At 35.5% G+C, this 25,795-nt stretch overlaps 1 protein-coding gene across 3 annotated transcripts in view; it reads left to right on the forward strand.

Annotated features, from left to right (window-relative positions):
- Khdrbs3 (KH RNA binding domain containing, signal transduction associated 3) overlaps positions 1-25,795 on the forward strand; it is a 145,211-nt gene that overhangs the window by 42,796 nt on the left and 76,620 nt on the right. For all 3 annotated transcript variants that reach the window (XR_011365715.1, XM_069991454.1, XM_069991455.1), the window contains exons 2-4: positions 4,360-4,478; positions 19,174-19,290; positions 25,357-25,503. Coding sequence is in view for 2 of the 3 variants with exons in the window: in XM_069991454.1 (XP_069847555.1) it covers positions 4,360-4,478; positions 19,174-19,290; positions 25,357-25,503 (383 nt within the window). In the remaining variant the exon portion in view is untranslated. The remainder of the gene's footprint in view (positions 1-4,359; positions 4,479-19,173; positions 19,291-25,356; positions 25,504-25,795) is intronic.

Genomic DNA, 25,795 nt, shown 5'->3' on the forward strand with positions numbered 1-25,795 from the left:
TACAAAAATTATTTTATTCTTTCATATTTTTGAGCTTACCACTTCACGCGTACTGTACAGGCACCCACATGCTAAGCCAGGCCTCTAGCACATTTCGGCACTGGTAGTTTTAGAGCTAGCGTATTGGCTCCTACCCAGGCATGTGGTTGAACTATCATCCTCCCGTTTTTAATTTCCTGCTGCAGCTGGGATGACAAACATATGCCACCACACCTAGCTGCTTTTGTAGAGATGAAGTCCTGCAGACTTTTCTTTCTGAGCTCTAGCCTGGAACCAAGGTTCTACAGATCTCAGCCTCTAAGGCTGCTAGGTTGACAGGCTCACACCATTGCCCCTGGTACTTTCTCAATTTGAGAAAGGGTTGCTAGAACTTTTCTGCTTGAGCCAGCCTCAAATCATGGTTCTCTAGATCACAGCCTAATCAAGTATCTTGAGGTCAGGTATGAGCCACCTGCAGCCAACAAAATTTCCTTCTTTTTTTTCTTCCTTCAAGGAAGTTTCAATATTAAATCTTTGAACTGTGCCAGGGATATTCCTAATTATTATATGAAAAATAATAAAGATGGGATTTATTCTCTACTAATTAAAGCTGAAATATGAATTATTATACTCAATGAAGCAGTTGACAACTGTTACTGCTCTTTAACAAGAAAAACAAAAATAATTTAGTACATTTACACCATTAGTTCTACAATTTTGAAATTTTGTTATTTATTCATGAAAAGTTTCTGAAATGCAAAAATTTAGTTACCTCAGGAGGATTTTTTTTTTCCTGGTTGTGGGGCTTGAAGTCTGGGCCTAGTGCTATACCTGAGCTCTTCAGCTCAAGGCAGGTATCTTGTGAGTATCACTGTTGCATTGCTTCACCCTTTGTCCTTTGTCTCTGTACCAAAATAAAAAACAGTGATAACAGAGGGGGAAAAAAATGAAAGAATGAGAAATAACTGAATACAGTACCTTAAGAAAAATGACAACAAAAAAGATCCCCTCTTGTTTCCATATCTTATTGTTCACTTTGATTAACATCATGTTATGAGGCCATATGTACATAGCTCTTGAGCTATTGTGATTGTCTGCTAGAACAATCCTAGACATGTACTAATTATTACAAATGAGGGAAATCAGGCAGGCTGTTTCTTTAGGTCTCGCTTACCTCACCTAATAGCATTTTATTCAAGTCTATTTCCTTATGAATGGGGTGATGTCATTCTGTTAGATGGAAAGTGTAGAATTGCACTGTGTATATATATCACATTATCTTGAAAGGCATCTGGGTTGATTCCGTATCTTGGCTATGGTAAACAGTGCTGCAGCGAACATAGTTGTGCTTCTAGCTTTAGTGTGGCCTTCCTTGTTTGTGATCATTTGGATAAATGTCTAGGAGTGGGATTGCTGGGTCATAGGGGAGCTCTATGTTTTGCCTTGAGGAACCTCCATACTCCTTTCCAGAATTGTTGAACAAATTTATATTCCTACCAACAGTAGTAGTATTCTCTTTTGGCCACATCCCAGACAGCATCTATTATTATTCATTTTCTTGTTAATGGTCAACAGGCCTTCTTTATCTTCAGATCCTTTTCCTCTGTTTTCTCCAGTCACTTGAATTTCTCTTGTGTAGTGTTTTCTGACAGCATCCAGTTCTATAACCAATATCTGCTAGGTATCGAACAACTAAGTTCTAGGGTCAGAGTCAGCACCTGCTTTTCCCTTTCTCCACCTACACCAATTGAGGGCTCTCTTCCACAAGGCTGCTTCTGTATCAGTGCTCTACTCCACCCATTAAGGTGACACCTACCTATATTTCTGCCTAGCTGATTACACATTTAAGAGTTCTACATCTGCTTGCCCCCAGGTGAGATAATTTGCTGTGTTAACTCACAGAACTCCTAAAAGTATTTTGACTACTACTAGAAAAGTTTGATTGAGGGTTGAAAGTCTTTGTCAGCATCTATAAACTAAATAACATCTCAGCAATTTAGAACTAAATCTTTACTCTGGTTTTAAACATGAAAAACCTGAATTCAAACACAGAACATAGAATGACACAGAAGACAATTATTAAGCCCTCTAGAACCTTGAAATCTGTACTTCCCATTAGGTGTCCTTTAAATTCTAATAATTTTATTTTCTCTGCTATTGTTTGTTAATCCCTCTTTCATTACCCTCTCATCAGTTTTAGTGAGTTTTATTATAATTTCATGTAAATATATATAGGGGTTGGATCATACTCACTGCATCACCACCTTTCCCACTCTCCACTGCTGTTGATCCTTGCTAAGTTCCCCATTTTCAGTCATGTCTTATCATCATCATTATTAGTTCTAGATTGTGTATGAGTGAAAGCATGCAATATTTTCTTCTAAGTCTGGTTTATTTTGCTTAGTCTGTTGAGCTTTAGTCCCTTTCATATTCCTGCAAATACTATTTCATTCTTTATTATTGAATAATGTTCTGTTTTCTATATGAAAATCTTTCTGTTTAATAGATAACAGTGTGGTAAGAAATGGGATGATGATGGAGAACAAAGTTCCCTGATGGTAATGTGATGCCCTCTGTCTCCTTTAGTGTTTTCCTCTCTCCCTGTGCCCACCTCAGCCCCTCCCCCCTCCCCCATACACACCAGACTCGGACTTCAACTCAATATCTGATGCTTTTGCTTATTGCCTGGTAGTTTACCACCTGAGCCACCCTTCTAGAACCTGACTCCTTTAGTTGTTACTGGAGACTCAAATATGAAGCTTCTAGCTATAAACACATTCTTCTTCTTAGTAAATGTTTTGTGAAAACCTCTTTTCTTTCTGGCAGAACATAAAAAATGATGGGAGATACTGTAGTGGTACATTGTCTTCAGAGTCAGATAAAATCTGAGCTGTAAATTCTGCCTTTCCATTAGTCAAGTTATCTCTTTGAACTCCCTTTGTTTTGAGAATTGAATTATGTCATGAATCTGAGCAGTCTAGTTTGCATTTTGATATGGCATCATTAATAATTCTTCCTCCTCCTTTTCTTCCTCTTCCTCCTCCTTTTCTTCGTGTTCTTCTTCCTGTTCTTCTTCTTGTTCTTCTTCTTGTTGTTGTTTTGGTTCTAGGGCTTAAATTCAGGGCCTGGGTGCTGTCCCTGAGCCGTTCTCCTCTAACCCAGTGTTCTCCCATTTGAGTCACAGCTCCACTTCTGGCCTTTATTTATTTATTTTTGGTTAATTAGAGATTAGAGTATCACAGACTTTTCTACCCTGAATGGCTTCCAACCACGCTCCTCAGATCTCAGCCTCCTGAATAGCTAGGATTTATAGGTGTGATCCACAAGTGCCCCACTACGTTAAGTTCTTAATCATTTCTAACTCAACACACTAAATGGGTAAATGTAAGTCTCCCTTTACATATAGCCAGCTGATGCCATCTTTGGTTCTTTCTCCATTTAGCACCATTGCCCTTCTGTAGACAACATATGGAGTTGATGCGCACACCCTTATTTGCTCAGTTAGGAGTCACTCAAGCACTCTGTTATTTAATTGATGTGCAGTTAAATTCTATAGTCCACACATAAAGTGAAGGAAGTGTATGCTAAGATTTCTGTTCTGTGGAACGTACACATGGAAGGTACTTAGTAGTAGATTTTTATGGAACAAAAAATTTTACCCAGCAGAAACTTAGGTTTTCTTGGGAGAAGTGCCATGTTTTCCTTGTTTTCATGGTAGCAGTAGAGTTGCACATAAAGTATTTTGAGATGTCAAAGTAGAACCTTAAGTGTAGGAATAGTTGCACAGAAATAGTGAGATGTAGTGGTGAAGAGTCAGGAGAAAAGAAATCACCAAGTAGGGCAAAGAGCGTTAGGAAAGTTGTAACCAGTAAGTAACCATGAGCACCTGGCTAGTAAATACTGAGTGTAAGGAGGCAGGATTTGTTGGAGAGCCTGACTGATAGAAGCCTGTCTACAGCTTTTTGTGCCAATAGTAGGCAATTCTTGATCAGAAAAGCTTTGCAAATGCCAAGAATATGTATAAGTAGGGATATAGCCTTATGACTGAATTGTGAATTTTTTTGCCTCTCGATATTTGATCAGCCTTTCTTTAGGATTTCAGTAGGCCCCAAAGAACTGTATTTGCATTTATTATCTAGTTCATTATTCTCCTTTATTAGCATAGGCAGTTGGAATTGACCTTGTAGAACCGTGGTGTGTGCTTTTTTGTTTTGCCTGTATGAAGATTGATTGACAAATAGGAAACATTTTGCTACTTAATATCGCAACAGTTTAATGGTACTTATTTTATCATTTAATTTTCTGCTCCCTAAAGAGCCAGCCAGAACTTCTGTGCAGTTCTGGGTCATACACCTCATCAGTATCTTTTTGCTTCCACAGAAATAGAAAAGTTTCAAAAAGGAGAAAGCAAGGATGAAGAAAAGTACATTGATGTGGTGATAAATAAGAACATGAAGCTGGGACAGAAAGTGTTAATTCCTGTAAAACAGTTTCCTAAGGTAAGACAGTGAGGTGTGTACTACAGACTTATTCATCTGAACCATAGGAAGACCTTTAAGTTATATTCTGTTTGCTAATTTTTAGAGATTTTCTCCCCTCAGCATTCCCAGCTGTATATACCTTTAAAGAGCATTAAAAACTTAGTAAATTTAGTGATAATATCTTTTGTTTGATGCTAGTATAAGTGCTGCAGAAAATAGGTTTATGAATAATAACTGGCTATATGATTTCTTCCCCTCCATTTCCTTATTTGTAATATGAAGTTAGAATGTTAAGAATCAAATAAGCTTGTCTATATTTGGCACTTAAAACAATGCTTGGCATGTGCATGACCAAAAATACTATCTATTCTTATTGTATTTAAATCTTATCCTTCTTTTACCTTTTTCCTTGCAATGTTCATATATGTGATTCATCTCATATGTGTTGTATATATCAGCAAATCATTTATTGAAAAATAATAATCTATTTCTTGAATGAACCACAGTTTATCCACTTGACCAGGTATTTTCAGTTTTACGTTATTAGGAATTTAAATTGCTGTGAACCTTTAAGAACCAACTATTATGTGTCTTTATTGTTTTTTTTCTCTTGGGTAAATACGTACTATTGAAATTACTATGTATTTTGTTTTACAAAAAAATTCCTCTCCTTTTGAGTGGGACTATGGTTTTTTTTATGATTTATTGTTTAATGTTTTGATGCTGTAATTTCTTGTGATGTTCATCTACTTTTTCTAATGATTAATAATAGTTTTGTATAACTTTTGTATACTTTTGGCTATTTGTGTATTTTCTGTTGTGAAATTTAAGTTTTTTACATATATATAATTGAATGATGAAAGCTTTTTTATACCCTTGATACAAGATTTTTGTTCAGCTGTTTTGCAATATTTAGCTCACTCTGCAGCTTACTTGTTATTTTCTTAGTAGAAAAATCAGCTGACATTTTAAATTTTGATAGAATCCTTTTATGGATCTTTTTGTAAACTTAAGAAATCTTTACCAACTTCAAGGCATTATTAGAGTTTTTGTCATAAGTGAATTCTCCTGTGTTCACTCAAAGAGGCTGATCCCTATTTTTTTTTTTTAACAATAAAGTCTACGATGTATCTCAAATAAACTTTTATATATGGTATATCCTAAAGTTTGCCCTGCTCTGAGTGTGTCTGAAGTTGAATTCTCAAATTAACATGTTGGTAGTGTTTTGAAGTAGGCCCTTTGGGAAGCAGCTAGAATTAGATGAGATCCTAACATAGGAGTCTCCCTGATGTCATTAGTGGTTGGTTTTATAAGGAGGAGAGAGGTGACAAGGCTTAGTGTCTTGCACCTGTAACAGAAGTCAGAGATTAGGAAGATCACAGTTCCAACAGGCTAGCCAGTAGTTGGGCCTGGTCTGTTTGCCACCATCTCAAAAGAAAAAGGTGAGTGTAGTGGTTCATGCCTGTCATCCCAGCTGTGGTGGAGAGCTTAAAATAGGATCATGGACCAAGCCTACCTGGGCATAAATGAGATCCTAAGTCAAAAATAAAGCAAAAAAGGGTTAGAGGCCTGGCTCAAGTGATTTACTGTCTGTCTAGCAAATACAAAGCCCTTAGTTTGAACTCCCAGAGCAACAGCAACAAAAATCTCCAGCTCTAGCGTCCTTCATGTTTCTGTTTCTTCATGTAATGTTGTCTATGTTGCTATAAGACAGCCCTCACCAAGGATGGATGATTGAGACTACGACAAATTAAAAAGATTCTAGACACCAAAAGAAACAGCTTCCAGAGTCAAAAGACAAACACAGAATGAGAGAAAATCAATAGATAAAGGAATAGTATCTATACAAAGAACTTTAAAAACTGAAAAGTGAAAAAGCAACCCTACTAATAAATGGACAAGCAAGTATACAGAAGAAATAAGAATACATGAAGAAATGTTCAACATTTTTAGTCATATGAAAAAATGAATATTAAAAGTACCCTAAAGTTCTCTCCCAGTCAGAATGTCAATTAACAAAAAACCGAACAACAACAAATGCTTTTAAGGATACAGTCAGGGTGGAGGAGAGAAAACACCCTCATATACTATTGGAAGGAATGAAAACTAGTGTGATCGCTGTGGCAATCAGTGAGGAGGCTGCAAACCCTCAATAGAGAGCAAATTTATGACCCCATCCTAATACTCAAACACATTATTTTAAGGAATGTAAATCAATGTGCAAGAAAGAAACCTATGTAGCCACTGTGGAATCTGAGTTACCCAACACCCAGTGAATGGATAAATAAAATTATACATACATACATACATATATATATATATATATATATATACACATAGTAATCAAAATTGACTAAGAAAAAAGGTGAAGTTTGTATTTATCCCCATTTGAGTATCTTTTTGTTTCTAGCATCATTTGTGGAAAGATGCCTTCTTTCTATGGAATTTTTTGCACCTTTGATCGAAATGAGCTGACTTTGGAAGTGAGAGTTATATTTCTTTTTATTTTTCATTGCTTCCTGTATGGATAGTTATGCCAAGACCTTATTAGCTTGTCCATTGCATCATAATGTTTTAGTTAGTATTCCTTCAAATACTTCTTATCCCATCTCTCTTCTATTGAGACTTAAATTATATTTTTCTGTTTTGATATTATTACACTAAGGTTTCTGTGACTCTTATTTACTTTTTTCTCTCTACCCTTTTTTTTTCACTGTTTTTCAGATTTGATAATTTCTATGACTCTCTTAAACTTGACGTTTTTCCTATATTTGTTTCGCTTATTAATGTCAACAGATAATTTTTTTTCTGTCAGATATTGTAATTATTTTATAATGTACATTTAATGTGTGCATTTGTGTGTAAATGTATTTTTCTTTCACTTCCATATGATTTGTCTTTATCATTTATTGCAAGGGTAGTTTTTTCCTTAAGGTGTTGAATACAAGTAAAATAGATACAGGAACAGCTCCATCTTTTACTTCTGAAATGTGACATCTAGGCTTACCTTACCTCTATTATTACTACACAGTACTCTTTTTAAAAAAAAAAATGTCATATCTTTTATCATTCCCCACCCCCTCCCGCCCCGCCATCATCCCAGCTCTGCCCACCCCATTTCCTAGTTCCATCTCACATATGTTTATTGAGCATTATGATTGTGTTTGCATAGTATTTCTCACTCCATTTGTTCACTCTTTCATCTTAATTTCCATCCACTCATGAAGCATATTTCATAATATTCTTTTCATCTTGATAAAAAGCTTTATCACATGGTGGAAAAATTTAGGTTGTAACATACACATTGTAAAAACATTAGATTTTTGGAATTTCTCTCAGTGATGTTAATATCTTTTAGTATCTAAGTTGATATTAACTTTTTTAGATTCATCATGCAATGTCTTTGTGAGAAGTCTGTTCTTTTCTTATTTTTACTTTTGTACTCATTTTTTGGTATAGATTATTCAGGGTTTACCTGGAGATTTGGGTAAACTTTTATACACAATTTGAGGATCCCCAACTATGGCTCTGTTTTTTCTGGGACTTTTTCCTTATATTTTAGTACTTGCCTTTCTCAAACCAAGTGAGTCAGGTTTAAAATAAGTTCCCAAATTCCATTGTGTGTGTGTGTGTGTGTGTGTGTGTGCGTGTATATGTGTATGTGTGTGTGCGCGCGCGCATGCACGCACATGCACACAAGCATGTGCACGTGCACATATGTGTGGTTGATTGTTAGTACTGGGACTTGAACTCAGGTGCTTTGCTCTCACTTGGCTTTTTCTCTTAAGACTAGGGCTATGCCATTTGAGCCATACCTCCACTTCCTTCTTTTTCCAAGTCTTGATTCCCATCATAATCTGCCTCTCTTGATTACTCTCCAGATATCAAGATAGTTGGCTTTTTTTATGCACACATACTATATACACACTATATTTTTATTAGTGTATATTAATTGTACAAAGTATGTTCTTTGTGCTGTTATATTGGTGTACATGCATAGAAAATACTTTGATCATATTTATCCCATTATTACTCTTACCTCTTTACAATTTTAATAGTTTTGTAATTTGCTTTAGAGTTTGAGTTATTAGTCTGTTTTAAGAGATGATTCAACTTTATTTTCAAGCCAGAGCATATAATTTTTTTAGCAAGCAGGAAACTATGAACATTTCATAGACAGTCTCATTACTAAACAATGTGTAATAGAAAGATGAACAATCTCTTTTTTTAAGACTTTGTATTCTAGCAGATGATGATTAACCTGATATTACTATTTTGTTGTAAATGAGTTAGCATATTTGATCAGATATGTGAAGAAAGTATATGAAATAAAATCTCAACTACTGTTTTTCAGTGTCAGCTTTGATGAGATTAGGGAAGACACATTCTAAGTTCTTTGTCTAAATAGACAAAACTCTATTTCAAGTATTTAAAGTATCTGAGATAAGTTGCTTAGGAGTCTGTACTGCTTTCCAGATACTGAGAAGGGAAATCTCTATTTAGCATAATGGAGCATGCAAGTTTTGAGACACCTGTGTATGAAAGCTAAGGTAGCATTGCCGCCCTCTATAGGAAAGCTTTCCTGAATGTGCCCACTAACCAGACTGAGCCAGAGGGATTAAAGGATGCCCCTGCCAGGTAGTTGTCTTGAGAAGGGCACACTTGATGTAGAGTAGCCTCTCAGGGCAAGAGAGAGCTGCTGTTTCTGAAACTCCCAATTAATAAGGCAATGCCCAGTCATTGAATAATATTCTCTTCACAAATTGCTTCTGAACTCTTTAAATAGCAGATTATTGCATGTTAGTAGCCATTAAAAAAGACGTAACACTTTAGATCATTTTTTATTTTAGTGAGCAGAATGACTCCTGTTGGAGAGACTTTTATGGTTTTGGTTTTTGTTTGATTTTCTTGTTTGCTTTAGGGTGTTGTAGATCAGAACCAGGGGCTTGCGTATGCTAGATAAGTACTTTCCAACTGAGCTCACTCCCAAGCAGTCTCTAGGTTTTTAAGCATTTTCTCTCTTATACAAAGACTTTTAATATTTTAAGATGCTACTGTATCTGTAGCTTAATCAAAGCAAAACAGTAGCTAGAACTTAAATTTCCTGGATCTGATGTTTAATAATTTATTGCTGCTTTATTTCCCCCTTTTTAGTACTTATGGCAGACTCATATTAAGGATAGAGGAAAGGATTGTGAACAGAAGGAAAATATAGCCACTCAGCTAATGGATTTGTGAGAGAGCACTGAAAATCAAATCAAGGAAGTAAAAAAGTCCATATACGATCTAAAACAAAACTTTAACCGAGAAAGGGATTGTGATGTGAAGAAGATTTTAGAGTTGAAAAATATTCCCTAGTCTTAATGTGTCTAAAAATAACGGTTTGGTATGTGTAAAGAGAAATACAGGAAGAGAAAGGGTGGGTTCAGAATGACAAGATGTTACTGGAGTTCCAGCCACAGGCTTTTACTCTGGGTCTAAAAGATTATCTACATTAAGGGGAAAAACACAGCCAGGCACCTGTAGTTCACTTCTACAATACTAGCTTCTTAGGATGCTGAGATCCTGAAGATCATGATGACTTGAAGCTAGCCTTGGCAGAAAAATGCTTGAGCAAAAAGGCCACGGTGGAGCTATGGTTAATAGAGCGCCACCTGTAAGAGATGGTCTTTGCCTAGGAGATAAATCTATCTTTGGAGTCAGGATTTCTTTAGTTATCCATCGTTTTCAGCCCATAATTTTCTTAATAAAAATCCAAATTCCTAGACCCATACAAATAGAGATGTCTGGAGAAGTAGGTGGAAGCCTGTTATACAGTGGTTGTGTATGAACTTACACAATTAATTTTGTTTTTCTTTGTAAACTTCATGTTGATATGGAAAATTTAAGAAGTGACCAAAGTACGAATAGAAAATGAAAGCACCTAGATTATCTCTCTGTTTTAAATCCCAGCCCTTTTAGCCTGAAGTCCAATTTGGATGTATCTTTGTCTTCTATGCTTGCTTGTGTGTGTGTCCTCTCCCTAAGTCACTGCTCTATCCACGCTGTGTGTCATAGGTGGAAGCTCTTCAGTGCACTGCAGCCCTGTTCCCAGACCCTGTGCAGGGTGCAGTCATGCATCTTGTCATTGAAGCCAGCCTCACTCCCAGCTGTGGGTGAAGCCCTGCTCTTAGAGGTTGCTTTCTATCTCTGTCTTGTATCTGCTGTGTGCTATATTTGTTTGCTTTCTTTCCACTGGAATGTAAACCTTAGTAAGGGTGTCAGGGTTCTTGCTAGGTCATAAGTATTGTAATATTAACACTTGTTGAAAGCTTGACACTGACCTAATAACTACATGTTTAGTTGAATAATGTTTTGTTGCTGTTATTAAAGAGAATAATAAAAACAATTAATTGCCCTTCCTCCTGCAGAAGACAGCTTTTGTTCAGGAGGAAGACAGAGTAGTTGGGTCTGAGCAGGTTTCCACAGTGACTGCTTTCCTTTCTCCTAATTGTCTGGCTTCCCAGGAGAAGGTGTTTTCATTTGAGCTTTCATTGCCCCTCTGTGCCTCTAGGACATAGAGGATTCCTGCAGAAAAAGCCTTCAAGACAATGTCAACCATCTTAATTCATGGGCTTCCAGGACTTGTTTGTTCTTGTAATATCACCAATCTCAGATAATACCGTAAAAAAAATAATTTTTTTCCCCCTGAAGGTTCCTAGGTTTATGTGAGGTTTGCGTTGGCACGTCATTAATTTGGAGTCTATCTAGTTCTTTTACTGGTGCTGGATTTTGACCTCGGTGCCTTCTTCTTGCTAGGTAGGCACTTGAACCCACACCAGTCCCTTTTTATTAGCTATTTTTTAGATAGAAACAGATTTATGCTAAGGGCAGCCTGGACTGAAATCTCGTTTACTCTTTACCCATAGCTGGGATGCTCCTACTTCAGCATTTTATTGGTTCATATGGGGTTTCTCTTTTTTGGCTGTGCTGACCTTGATCCTCAGTCGATTCCCACTAACTGCAAGGCTAGGAAGTGTGTGAGCCACTGTGTCTGGCTTGTCTTAAGGATGGAAGTAACTCTTTCCAGCTGTTTACATATGAACTGTAAGGGCTATTCTTAGAACATGGTGGCTTCAGGAAACAGAAATCCAGAATGGCAGAAGTAAGAAGCAGAGCGGGATGTTTAATGGGTAGGTGAGCTCACTCTGGTCGACCTTTCACAGCCAGGATTGGACATTCTGACATAGCTTCTAAGAAGAGTAGAATAGTTGTGTTTAAGCAGAGATAGTGAGGTTAACCTTGTGTTTCTAAAAGACTTCTCTGCTGATGGAAGTAGGTTAGCAGGGAAAGAACTCTAGTGATTTAAGAGGTGATCTAGTTGGCTGGTTGTGGTATGGCTAGTGAAAATGGCTAGGTTTAAGAGAGCATTTGTTAGGATCTGATTAATAGCCCCTTGAACATTTATTGAATGACCTCTCTGCACAGGTTTTGGAGATTAAGCGTTGAACATAGAAGGTCTGGTCTATACCTCTAGAAGGATCAATCTGCAGATCTGAATTGCTGTAGGAAAGGAATGTCTTTTGGTGTGCTTGGAACTCTGGAAGAATACATTTGAAGTTGTAGGGGCCCTGTGTTACAAGGTCAGTTTCACATGTTGTGTTAGAGATCAATTAAACATCCCTTTGTTAGACTAATCAACTTTTTGGTGAACATGCAATTAAAGACAGTCTGACATGTTCTTGAAGTTGAATTGTTTATGAAATGACATTAACTATAATTATTCCCCAAGGAATAGTTTCAAGTCACAAATAGAACATAGATCAATTAAAGGCCACTTCATAAAGCACTTGGTCTTTATCAATGAGTAATGTAATTATTACAACTTATACACACAGTTTGTATTGAAATTCAGATATAAACATTGGTATTGATTAATGGAGGAATGAACTTAATTAGGCAAATTAAAATATTTGTAAAAAGTGAACATGGAAATGTATTAAGTTCTTTCTATCTTGCAGATGCAGTTTCAAATAAAAAGTAAACAGAATTAAATAGAGACTTTATTGGGAAGAAATAAGTCAAGAACCCAGAAAAGGCATGTTAGAGGAGAAAGGTTTATTCCAGTAGGGCAACCTTGCTAGGTGTGAGACCTGCGTGTTACTTCTTGGAAGGCAAGCAGAAAGTGGCTTTTCTTCTTTGGGGAAAAGTGAAGACCACCAGGAAGCTATGAGAGCTTGGAGTAATAGGAGCAGTGGTTAGCGATCCTAGCATTTCATCTTGAGTATGACCTGTTTCCTAGAAGGGCTTTTAGGAAGTCTGCTGATGAATCAAGGTTCAGGACCCAGGGCTATGAATAAACCAAACTAAAGTTTAATCCTGTTAACGTATATATATCTATATCTATTTATATATATGTATGTGTGTATACATATATATGTATTTCTGATTGAAATAAAAACAAACTGTTCATCTAATCTTTTTAGGATAAAAAAAAAGAATTGAACCTTTTATCTGGCCTTATCCTAAGCAAATAAGTGATCACCCATGAGTATTAGCTTGGTTTACTATGTCAGAATACTCCTTTGCAGTAAGCTTTCTCTAGGAATACAACATAGAGGGACCGTCTTAATCTTCACTGCCTTTAGGAGAAGGGTACTCAGATAAAATTAATCATTGTCACAGGGCTTAGCATGTTATCTAATCTTTTAATTTTCATAATAACAGAGTCTAATGACACTTAGAAGACACTCAGTGGTAAATATGGTGTATAGTAAGTATGTGAAATTGAGACCTGGAATTACTATGTTCCGGTAAGAGAGACAGGCCACAGTGACACTCCTTTGGAAGTTCATGCCTGGGAGACCCTTAGAATGATGGGACTGAGAACCAGTGAAAGAACTGTGCTGCATAGGCTGGCTGGCTTTCTTTCTTTCTTTCTTTCTTTCTTTCTTTCTTTCTTTCTTTCTTTCTTTCTTTCTTTCTTTTTCTTTTCTTTTCTTTTCTTATCTTTTCTTTTCTTTCTTCTAGAACCAGTGAGAGAACTGTGCTGCATAGGTTTTCTTTCCTTCCTTCCTTCCTTCCTTCCTTCCTTCCTTCCTTCCTTCCTTCCTTCCTTCCTTCCATCTGTCTTTCTGTCTCTGTCTGTCTTTCTTTTTTTTTCTTTTTCTTTTTTCTTTTTTGGCTTCTATCATCTACAGAGTCCAGAATATGTTCTTAGTCTGTATATTGCTCGGGTCTTGCGAGTCTTGTGTATGCCTACCTTAGGGATTTTAAAAGATATTTTTTATTATCTTTTAAGTAGTTGTACAAAAGAATTGCTATTCAACAACGCAGTTTATGAATACAGTGTGTTTTGATCAATGTCACCCTAGCTTTGGGGATTTTAAAAAAAATTTTAAGCTGCATATTAGAATATCTTGTAGCAAGCATGGAGGAATTGAACTTTAAAATTGAGTTAACTGTAAGGGCATCAAGTATAATAAATAGAAAGCAACCCACATCTGGGAGTCTGCTTTAGTATTATTTTTTAGCAAAAGCTATTGTACTGTTGACATTTTACACAGGACACTTCTTTGTGTAGAGAGAGCAACTGTGTCCCTTTCTGATATCTGACATTATAGGCCTTTATCAATTTGTATTCTAAGTGTCAGCAGTAACCCCAGTTATTGTGTCAGCCAAACCTGCTAAATATTTTCAAATGTCCCTTAGGGGGGTGATGCAATCTGCAGCTGGAGAACCTGACTAGGCAACCAAGGATACTGCCATTAGCATGACTCAGCTCGGAGAATGCTCAGGATCCATACAGTTAGTTCTCAATATTAGAATCCCTGACTTGTAATCAAAGGTCAGAGTTTGATCCATCACTGAGCCTGCTCATATCATTTTAGTGTGGTGGCTGGCCCCTTGGTATGTCTGTGAAAAAAGTGAAGTCAGTTCCAGTAAACATGAGTATCACTTAGAGTACATAAATCTGCAGTAGTTCAGCACATCAATTTAGCACTAACTTAGTATTATTTGTAGATGAGCTACTCGCTGCTCTTAAGATGATTTTTAATAGTTAAATGGAACAAGAAACCCCAAAACTATGTAAGTCTATGTAAGTTGTGTACAATTATTTACCTTTTAGCATAGAGTTCACTGGGATTTTCCTGATTATATCAAGAGTTTATAACAATACAAGTGAAATGTATGCGATTAATTATTCCTTTTTATTTGACTATTTTCTCACTCTCACCAATTCCATGTTTTATAACTTTATCCGCCCACACTTTTGTACACATATCTTGAAAATGACTTAAATTTTCCTAACCACAGAGGAAAATCAATACAGATTGTGTAATTTGAACCTATTTTAAAAATATTGGTTGATACATAAAACACAAATTATTCATATTTATGGGGTACCTTAATGATAGTTCAATACATATGTATATGTTATAATGTTTGTGATATTTAATACTTGAATACATTTTATAATGTTTTTGATGCAGGTTAAAATTGGTCTTTTCAAGCTTATAATTTGCTTATAATAAAAAATTCTAAATATTTCAAAACTATAAAACATTATCTTTAGCCACACCTACTGTGAAGTAAAACATCAGAATTTATTCCTAAGTGAAACCTCCTATCTATAGACTAATCTTTCTCCATCTCTCTCTCTCCTCTACTGTCCTAAATTCTGGTAACTGCCATTCTACTCCAAACTTCATGAGCTCAGCTTTTTATATTCTGCCTATGAGTGAGATCACATAGTACTTCTTGCCTTTCTGGGCCTGGCTAATCTCATTTAATGTTAATATTCTCCATCATTACAATGGTGGGATTTCATATCAAAATATTACTCCGTTATATATGTGTATGTATAATATATATATATAATATATATATATGTATAATATATATATTATACATACACATATATATTATATATACACATATATATATCATATATACATGTACCACATATTCTATATATACCATATATATTATATATATTCTATATTCTATATATTCTACATATTCTACATATACCATATATATTATATATATATATATGTGTGTGTGTACCACATTTTCTTCATTCATTTATCAGTTGATGGATATTTAGGTTGTTTCCATGTCTTGGCTATTGTGAACAGGGATAATGTAAAGGGACTGCAGAGGTCTCTGACATGTTGATTTTCATTTCCTCTGTGTGTGTGTGTGTGTGTGTGTGTGTGTGTGTGTGTGTGTGTGTGTGTGTGTGTGTGTGTGTGTGTGTGTGTGTGTGTGTGTGTGTGTGTGTCCGTGTGTGTGTGTGTGTGTGTGTGTGTGTGTGTGTGTGTGTGTCCATCCGGTAGTGGGATAGCTGTCTTATATGGTAGCTGTTTTCTTTTCAGCTTTTTAGAAAACTGTCTTGTTTTACATAATGACTATGGATTTAAAATTTCACCAACAGTATATAGCAGTTCTCTTTTTCTTTACCTTCTGGCCAACATCTGTTATTTTTGTCTTTTTGATAGTAGCTTGTCTGACTAGAATGAGATGATAATTCCTTGTAATTATGATCTGACTTTCCTAATGATTAGTGATGGTGAACACATTTAAATATACTATTTGGTCATTTTATGTCTTTCAAAATTCTATTTTAATTCTATCTATCTAATCTAATTTATGTCACTATTAAATATTTGAGTTTCTGTATATTTTGGATATTGACCATTGACGAGGGTATATTTTTAAAGTTTTTAACACATTTTGTAATTTGTCTTTTTACTCTTACGATTGTTTCTTTGAGTAATAGATTCTGGTCTGACATTCAAATCAATTCATTTTGAGTTGATCTTTGTAATAGGTGAGATGGGTTCTGGTTTTATCCTGTATATGATCCCCATTTTTCCCAGGACCATTCATTAAAAATGCTTCCCATTTTCTTATGCAGGACTTTAAAACCTTTGTTGAAAAATAGTTAATTTAGTTGTGTGTTTATTTCCGTTGTCTCTATTCCAATGGTCTTCGTGTTTCCTTTGAAGGCAATACTGTTCTGTTTGATTATTATATCAGTACCTTCTGACTTGTACCTTTTGCTCAATGCTTTGGCAATTTTTGAGGGGTGGGAATGCATACAATTTTGCATTGCTTTTTCTAATTCTGTAAAGGTTTCATTGGTGTTTTGATAGGGATTGCTCTGATTCATTACACCATTTTGAGTAGAATGGGCTTTTCACCAATATTGATTTTTATTATTAATAAGTTTTTTTATTGTGAAAATACCGTACAGAAGGGTTAAAATTACATGAGCAAGGTAATGAGTACATTTCTTATCAAGCATTGTTGCCTCCTCCTTTGTTTCCCTTTATCATCCCTGCCCTCCCATACCCCACCTCCCCCACCCCCAAGTTGTAAAGTTCATTTCATTGTTGCATTGGGTCCATCTGTATCTCTATTTAAGCAATTTGTTTTTTTCCCTTCCCCTCCACAAATTATACCAACATCAAATACAGTGAAAACAGGGGTTATACCGTGGGGGAGGGACATACAAAGCAACAAAAAAAATCACCTTATAAATATGTTAGAAACAATAGCAAGAAAGCAAAACCATTTGAGTCCTTATCTTGGGGTTCATTTCGTTTAACATCAACTTATCTGACCGTTTCTGCTTGTCTCAGACATATACTAGTTACTGCAAATAAGGGAAACCACCAGGACCAATGTTGATTTTGTGATGCCTTCCCAGTTTTTCTGTCCTCTTTAATTTCTTCTATCAACATTTGATTCAAAGTCTTTGGCTGAATTTATTCCTACACAGGTATTTGTTTTTGGTGTTTATTTCAGATTTTTGTAAAAGGGGTTTCTTGATTTCAGTTTCACATATCTGGCATTGGCTAATAGCAATTGAAGTAATTTACATTGATATGCACATTGAATTCAGTACATTCATTTATTTGGTAAGTTTTTGATAGGGTCTTTCTGAATTTCTATACAAAAACCATGTAACCTGTAAACATTGACAGTTTGAGTTACTCTTCTCTGTGTATGTGGTACTGAGGAATTGTACTCAGGGCTTCATGCATGTTAGGCAAGAACTCTACCTCTAAGTCACATTTCCAGCTGATTGACTCTTCTCTAATATGGTTACACTGTAATTTTTCTTTGGTTGATTGCTAGGACTTGAGCCTGTTGAATTAGCTTGGTGAAAGTGGGCAACCTAGAAAGCTTGCATCTTTTCTCCAATCCAATGTTGACTGCTTTTCATATATGACCTTTATTATTTTGAGGTACATTCCTTCTACACTTAATTTGTTCATTGTTTTTGTTTCATTTGTTTTTCTCTTAAGATGGGAATAGGCAAACAAAATTGTATTTTGTGCGTGTATATGCATGTGTGTATTTATATTTTTAAATTATTTTTCCTATTATAGGGCATCAGGAGTATTTCCATACTTGCCTATGTTGAATAATTCAGCAGTGAACATGGATGCACATTTTCTTTATTGTATCCTGAATTACACTCTTTTGGATAATACCCAAGAGTGATATTGCTGTGTCATAGGGTGGTAGTTTTTAGTTTTAGTTTTTGTTTAATTCTCCATACTACCTTCTGTAGTTGTTGCACTAGTTTATTTTCCTATTAATAGTGTAATAGCAGCCCATTCCCACTTTCATCTTTGCTATCATTTGTTGTTTCTATTCTTAATCATGGCCCTTCTAAGGTCTGGAATTTTGATACCTTCAGTAGCCATTCTTAAAGTCTAGAATTGTGATACCTCCAGCATTGCTCTTTTTGCCCAAAGTTCCTTTGGCTGTTCAAGGTCTTGGGTTCCAGATGAATTTGTAGATGACACATAGATTTTACTGGGTATTGCATGGAATTTATAGATTGCCTTTGGAATTCTGTTAGTCTTTAATACCTTCTTGTGTCTTTATTTCTTTAAACATTATCCATAAATACTTATTTTTTATCTGTAAGTAGTTATAAAAGGGATTTTAGTTCAAAATGTCATTTTATGATACATCTTGATCAATGTCACTCACTCTTTCCATATTTACCTCCTCTGTCCCAACCCTGCCCATTTACCTGATTATATTTTCGCCTATATTGAATATTATGGTTGTCTTCACACACACTTCCATTGGGTTTTCCTCCCTCCCTGTGATCTGCCCTCTGATAAAGCTTGTTATAGTTTTTTGGTATGTATTTGTTAGACTATAAGTTAATTGTTCAAAGGAAAATGCACCATTAAAATCTCCCCTTATATATACCATATTTTAGTCAGTTTGTGTATAAATGCATATAACCCTTCTGTTCTCATCATATTTGTTTATAATTTATATTTTCCATGTATGAGAAAAATCATGGTCAGTGTATTCATTGGCTGAATGGCTCATTCTATGTGCTTGGAATTCCCTAATGACTATTCTAGTGCAGATTATAGTGTGTCTACATCATCTCTCTTCATCTGCACTCTGATCCTGTTTATAGTTGATAATTACAGTAGTAAGGCAGGAATTCTAGAAAATTAACCCCACTCACAATTTATGAAGTAAATACCACTGCTGAAATGATCCACATAAAGCATATATTTTTTAATTTTTATAAAATAGTTTATATGTTTATCATATTTTGTTGTTCATGTAAAATATATTGCATAGGAGGAACTTAAATATTTTGTTTTTACTGAGTGAAATGTAACAAACTGCAATTTAAGATACAAATGTTACAAATTTGGTTTAATGGTTTGTTTTTTATTAGTTCAACTTTGTGGGGAAACTTCTGGGTCCACGTGGCAATTCTCTGAAGCGCTTACAAGAAGAAACCTTGACAAAAATGTCCATCCTTGGAAAAGGTTCCATGAGAGACAAGGCAAAGGTAATATTGATTGAAGACAATGGTTTCCTTTTCGGTCAGGTAATTTTCTATCCTTTTTATGTCATCCAGTGTTAACATTTAGTATGTAAAAGCTAATTGGACCACATGTAAATATTATACATGGTGATAAGTTTATAATTATGTTTAGAAATTGAGTCCCTCTGGCCAACAAAATATATAGCATCATAAAACTGCACCTGTATGTGTGAGTGTATATACATAAAATATTAATGTTCAGGTTTTTTCTTCTGGAAGTAATATGTCACAGGTTGTATGATAAGATTAAAATGATTACAAAGAGAAGTAAAAATTATATGTAGATACACCATCTGCTTTGGATTTTTAGTTATTCCTTTCAGTCTTTTTTCTGAGGACGTTTCAAATACAGCCATGTACTGTGTAATAGTGTTTTGGTCAACCACAGCATTGTATATGAATGAGTCTTGTGGTGATTTGTCTGTGTTAGAATAAATATACTCTGTGATATTCACAAATCATAAAATAGTTGTTTCCTCAGAACCTGTCACTGCTGCTGAGATAGAACTAGATTTGAGCTCATGGTATATATTCTTTTTTCTTTTTAATATTGAATATACTTTGTCATGCTGTTAAACATAGATTTTTAAGTGTTTGAATAATAGCTTAGTATTCTAAAATGTATTTTCCTTGGATATATTTACACCTTAATTTATTGACAAGTTAAACATTACTAAGTTATTTTTATTGGCCACTTTCGTAATACTTTGGAAGAAAATTTTACATAGCAGAATACTTTTAATTTACACTGTTTCTTACTGTCAGTCTTTCTCTTATTTATAAAAGATATTATTGAGATCAAATCTACTACTTTCAGTGATCTCTTACCCTGAAATGTTAAATAAAGTGTTTTAGACTTAAACGTTTTTAAATGAAAATTAGCCTCATTGCACAAAAGTCTATCTAAAGTAAATTGCTTGTGTAATAAAAAATAATCACTATATGTTTATTGAACACCCGCTGAGAATTAGACATAGTGTAGAACATTTTATAGGCATTACTTCAGTTATCCTTGGTGAAAAATGGTAGATAATGGCATTCTTCTAATTTACAAGTAGAAAATTGAGGTCCAGAGAACTTGAGTTACTATCTAGGAGAAGCAGGAATTCATTTGATTATCTTAATAAAAATTAATAAAATGAAAATATGGCTTTTTGACATTCACCTATCAGGGCATGTATCAGGTTGTTGTGGAGAACAGTTTAAAATGTCCATTCCCAGGTCAGTCGAACTGGTTAGAAACTCAACATGAATTTTCAGTACATATTTGTAAATTAATCTTAGGCATGGCCAAGTTTTGTTCATTACTTACTGAACATGTTATTTAAATTCTTTGACTCTTCTGTTTTGGGATTAGGAGAAAATAAAACCATATTATGGGTCAGTTAGTCAGAAATTCCATGTGTGTATCTTGTAGGAACTTTATACTTGCTGGTATTCTAATTCAATCTTTAATAAAATGATCTGGTAATGGAATGTGCGTGAAAACCACAGACAGGGATCCATTATGTACTTACTTTGTACTTGATTGTAGTTAATCAAGTTCCTTAGTCTAAAGCAGTGTTTTAGTTTTTGAAGGGAGGATTTTTCTTGGTTTGTTTTTGTGTGATGCAGGAATAGTGATCAGGGTGTCCAACCATAATTTTATAAACAGAAAGGATTTGTAAAGAAGGAAAATCTCTGTCCAGATTGTATATTCAAATAATAGTACCCTGTTACCTAACTAATGAAAATGATCCTAAATATAATCAGATTGCTATCCAACTTATATAGTCCCAAAGGCTTGTGGTATCCTCTGCTGTTGTTGTATTGTTCACTCAGGAAAGAAATTGACAGCCAGTCACCTTTAACAAAAGGGAGTCTGTGTTGAAATAATGCATAACTTCTATCTCTGTCAGTCTGAGATGGTTAAGGAATGAGCCATCAGATATCTGCCTCCCCGTGGCCCTCATGGCTGCCTAATCAGAGTACCTATTCTCCATCTATGAGGCATCTGGTTTTAATACATTTGGGCCTCTTTTCTAGACCACTTACCACTTAAGGAGTACTCCTCTCATTTCTGGCCAAAGATGGTTGTGCAGTTGGATGCTCATTTTTATTCCATCAGGATACCCTGCAGAGGGAAGAATAACACACACCAAGTGTTTTCAGTCTTCTCAGTTCACTGTCCTAGGCTCGGACCAGAGTTCTACATATCTCCTGATCTTACAAGCTCCACATCGATAAGTAGCCCTGAGTGGAGCAGCGTTAGATCAGAATCAGTTCATTGATTCTTAAGCTATATAGCTATTTCTTCTATTGTATACACTCAGTCCAGGAAAAGGTTCTAAATCCTTGTTAGGGAGACAAGGATGGAGTATCACATGCTAGGGGATGTGAAGGTACTGTATATGTCTTGCCACTTCTCTGGGTTTAACTTCCATTCTCTTGTTTTCTGAGTCCGTACAGTAAGCAGGGATCTGATTGTAGACCAGATGGTATCACAATAAAAGTAAAACATGACTTTTGGTCATCCCTTTTCATGGAACTGTCTGCAGTTCATTTAGCATAGGAAAGTCTTGCTGTGTAGACTTCTGCTGATGTGGACGACTCTGGGATTTTGGTATTTGGATATTGGAATTCCTTTTTAATAAAATATTATTGTCAAGATGATGTATACATGGTTACATAAGTCAGGTAAAGAGTACATTTCTCTTTGGACAATGTCACCCTGAGAATTCTTTAAATCCTCCCAAATGTTGCCATTACAAAGCTCATATTTTTACCTAGATATTATTCTAAATCATGCCTAAGAGGAATGGATATCTGCATTGTCATTCAGAAGAACAGAGATTGAATTCTGCATCTTTTTGTTGGATTCATTAACCCTAGGCTAAGCACCAAAACCTTCCAGGATTCTTCTGGCTTTTTGGCTCTTGAATTGATAACATAAAGCCTTATGGTAGTCAGCTTTCCTTCACTGTAACAAAAATATTCGAACCACACGATATATAAGGGAAAAAAGGACTATTTTGATTTGCAGTTGTGGAAGTACCCCCCCCCCCCATTTTTATTTTGGCCGGTCGTGGGGCTTGAACTCTGGGCTTGGGCGCTGTCCCTGCGCTCTTCAGCTCACGGCAAGCGCTGTATCGCTTGAGCCACAGTGCCACTTCTGGTTTTCTAGTGGTTTATTGGTACTAAGAGTCTCAGAGACTTTCCTGCCCGGGCTGGCTTTGAACCTCGATACTCAGATCTCAGCCTCCTGAGTAGCTAGGATTACAGGCGTGAGCCGCCGGAAGTACCCATTTTTATAGCTCCCTGTATGCTCCCTGTTTTTTGGAGTGTGTAGTGTGCAAAACCATTCATAGCCAGGTTGTGCAAAACCATTCACCTTGTGGCTAAGGAGGTGTGAAAAACCATTTACCACATGGCCAGGAAGCAAAGAGAAATACATTGATCTCATTTTCTCTTTGAGGAATACTCCTGGTACTTTCCCACTCGGTCCCTGTGCCCAAAGCTTTCTGCTGCCTCTTAGGAGTACCTTTTTTTTTTTTTTTTTTTTTTTTTTTAACACAGACTTTTAAAACATAGATATTTTGGGGACATTAAGACCCCAAACTATACAAACCCCTTTTTAATCTTTTGACTACCATAAGAAGCTGCCAATTTCCTGCTATTCTAGCAGTCTTCTCCCTCCTGTCCATAACTGTAATGTTGTCTTTGCCACATGATCTATCAGTTTAACCTTATAAATTATTTTGTTGAAGGTGACCACAGATGCTGATTTAAGTCATGTGTGCTACTTGAATTCTACTGCTAATATTTTTTACCTTTTGTCATATAATCAGATCCTCCTTAAATTGTTAAATATTAATTTCATTTGATCCTTTTTTACTAATTTGATCTGCTTAGATTCTCAGTTAATCGTGTATTTCTTTCTAAAAAGATTCTCTCAGTATTAAACTCCCATTCTAAAAATCATTTTATTTCATTTGCTACATTGATGAAGTTATGGCAGTTACAACTGATACATATATATCAACTGGATATGTAACTAATAATCACAATGATGTTATTATCTATTGAGCTTTTGCTAATACTGTATGTCAAACTGGACATTTTGCCTTACATTGAAAGTAGGAAGATAATTAGTGTTGTGGCTGTGCGATAGTATTTACCTTTTCTATACTCACTTTTTGAATGCTATGAATGAGCCTTAATTCGAATGCATACCAGTGTGGCAACCCCATGAGATAAGTATGCAGTTATAATCCACATTTAAATTCAGCCCTAAGGGGAAGGATAAAGTAACCTGCCCAAAGTTGTATGGTAAGTATTGGATTGGAGATTTGAGCAAAGAGCTTCACAGTCTTTATGCTTCCCCAAATATCATATTGCCTCTCACCTTTATTAACCCATAGAACTTTCTAGTAAAGACACATTACTCTATGGAATGGCACTTGGTTGTAGCTATAGAATAGACATTCCATTCTGTCTGTCCTAACCTAAGTTTGTGAATATGATCCGGAAAGTAAAATTACATTTAAATTACTAGCTATAAGATGAGAAAAGATAAAACATGCTGTTATGTGTAAATCGAGTTTTTTAAAGCTTCAACTGTGAAAGTGTTGCAAATTAAATTGTTTAAATGTTCTCATTAATACAAGACATAAAAGAATATACTTTTTAAACTTACATTTTTATTATCTTTAGTTGTACATAGATTTACCATTCAAAAATCAGTTCATGAGTACAGTGTATCTTTAAAACTACACTTATTATAGAATTCATGTTTTCAAGGAAATTTCAAGGAAATGAATAGTATATTATGGTATCTTATTTTACTCTGTTTCAGTCATTTTCTTCTGTTTCTAATGTCCTTTCTACATATGTGAAAGAGACTAGAAGTGCCTAGTGTATGTTAGGCAGTGTACCCAGATATTAGATTCTGTATCTCCTGTGTTCATTCATCTGTACCCATTCTGTTCTCCATGGCCCTACACTAATATACATGAATTAATACCAAATTAACTTTTCATATTAATTTTCAAATTATATGTACTCTAAGCTCATGCAGCTAATAACTAGTATAGATAGTTGAGGTTCAATTAAACCTGACTAGATTTTGTAACCTTATCTGTTCTCTGCATTTCTTACTTTTATTGTAAAAATTCAAAATAGTGAGGAAAGCTAAACTAGTACAGGGTAGACCTTCTGGCATTTGCTTTGTTGGTCGGTTGGCTAGCACTGAAACTGAAATGTGCTGTCCTAGAATTGCCTGGGTTTGTCTCATGTGGTAGGTTTTTCTGAAAAGGTTAGGAAGATGTGCTACCTTTTGGACATCCTTCTAAGTATAGATTCCACTAATTTCTGATCTTAATGTTTGAAGCAAAAACATGGAAGACTCAAAATTCTAGATATCAGTACCTACAAAAAGTTCAGTGATAGTGCCCAGGCCCTGAGTTCAAGCCTCAGCACACACACACATATGTACACAAAACCCACTTGTTGAACATTTTCTGTATACTCTACAAGTTATTAGGCATGGAGAATGTATCACCAGCATCACAAAATAAGACAGACATGGTTGGTATTCATTCCATGGCAGTGAGATTGCAATGAGAGAAAATAGAGAATTGTGAGTCAAGCTATGGCAGTTAGTTTAGAGAGAGGTAAATATATGCTGTGTATCAGCATCGTGGGCACACAGTACAGCCAGTACAGAAGCTAGCTTGGTGGTTGACCAGGATAGGAAACAAAGGAAGCCTGTGCAGCCAGTGGATTAATAGAACAAGGGAAGCAGGAGTAGGCAGAAGAGGGTGGGCATGCAGACAAGGCCAGATGATGGGCTGGCTCCTGGGCCAGTCGCAGAATAGAGCGAGACTTAATCCAGCAGGAATAAGATAAGATTTTTATTGAAACATTTTTTAGGGTAATATTTGCTGTTGAGGGAATCTTCTCTGACTACCATAATCAAAAAGGTTTTAGGTGATTTTGACTTTAGTTTTCTATTACTGAAGTATTTGAAAATATGATGTTTTTCCTTTTCAGGAAGAAGAGTTGAGGAAAAGTGGGGAAGCAAAATACTTTCACCTCAATGATGACCTCCATGTGCTCATTGAAGTGTTTGCTCCACCAGCAGAAGCTTATGCCCGAATGGGACATGCTTTGGAAGAAATCAAAAAGTTCCTCATCCCTGTGAGTACAGTTTTTGATCATAGTTAGCTTGTGTTTTAGAGCCATTTTAATATATTCTTAATAGTGCTTAGTATAGTAATGGTTAACTGGTCTGTTACAAAAGTTTATATTTGTGTTTTAGAGACTTCACAGTGTCATTATGAATTATCCAACATTATCTTTTCTTTATACATGAAATAATAGAGTTTGAGATAGATTAAAATAATATTGCTACATTTATATTCAGTATGCCTATTCATGAGTACAGTGCAGCTGATCCGTGTCATCTTCCATCAATCTCCTACACCCCAGT

The sequence above is a fragment of the Dipodomys merriami genome, unplaced genomic scaffold (genome assembly GCF_024711535.1).
Source record: "Dipodomys merriami isolate MVZ:Mamm:240054 unplaced genomic scaffold, mDipMer1.0.p SCAF_4, whole genome shotgun sequence".
Classification (NCBI taxonomy): Eukaryota; Metazoa; Chordata; class Mammalia; order Rodentia; family Heteromyidae; genus Dipodomys; species Dipodomys merriami.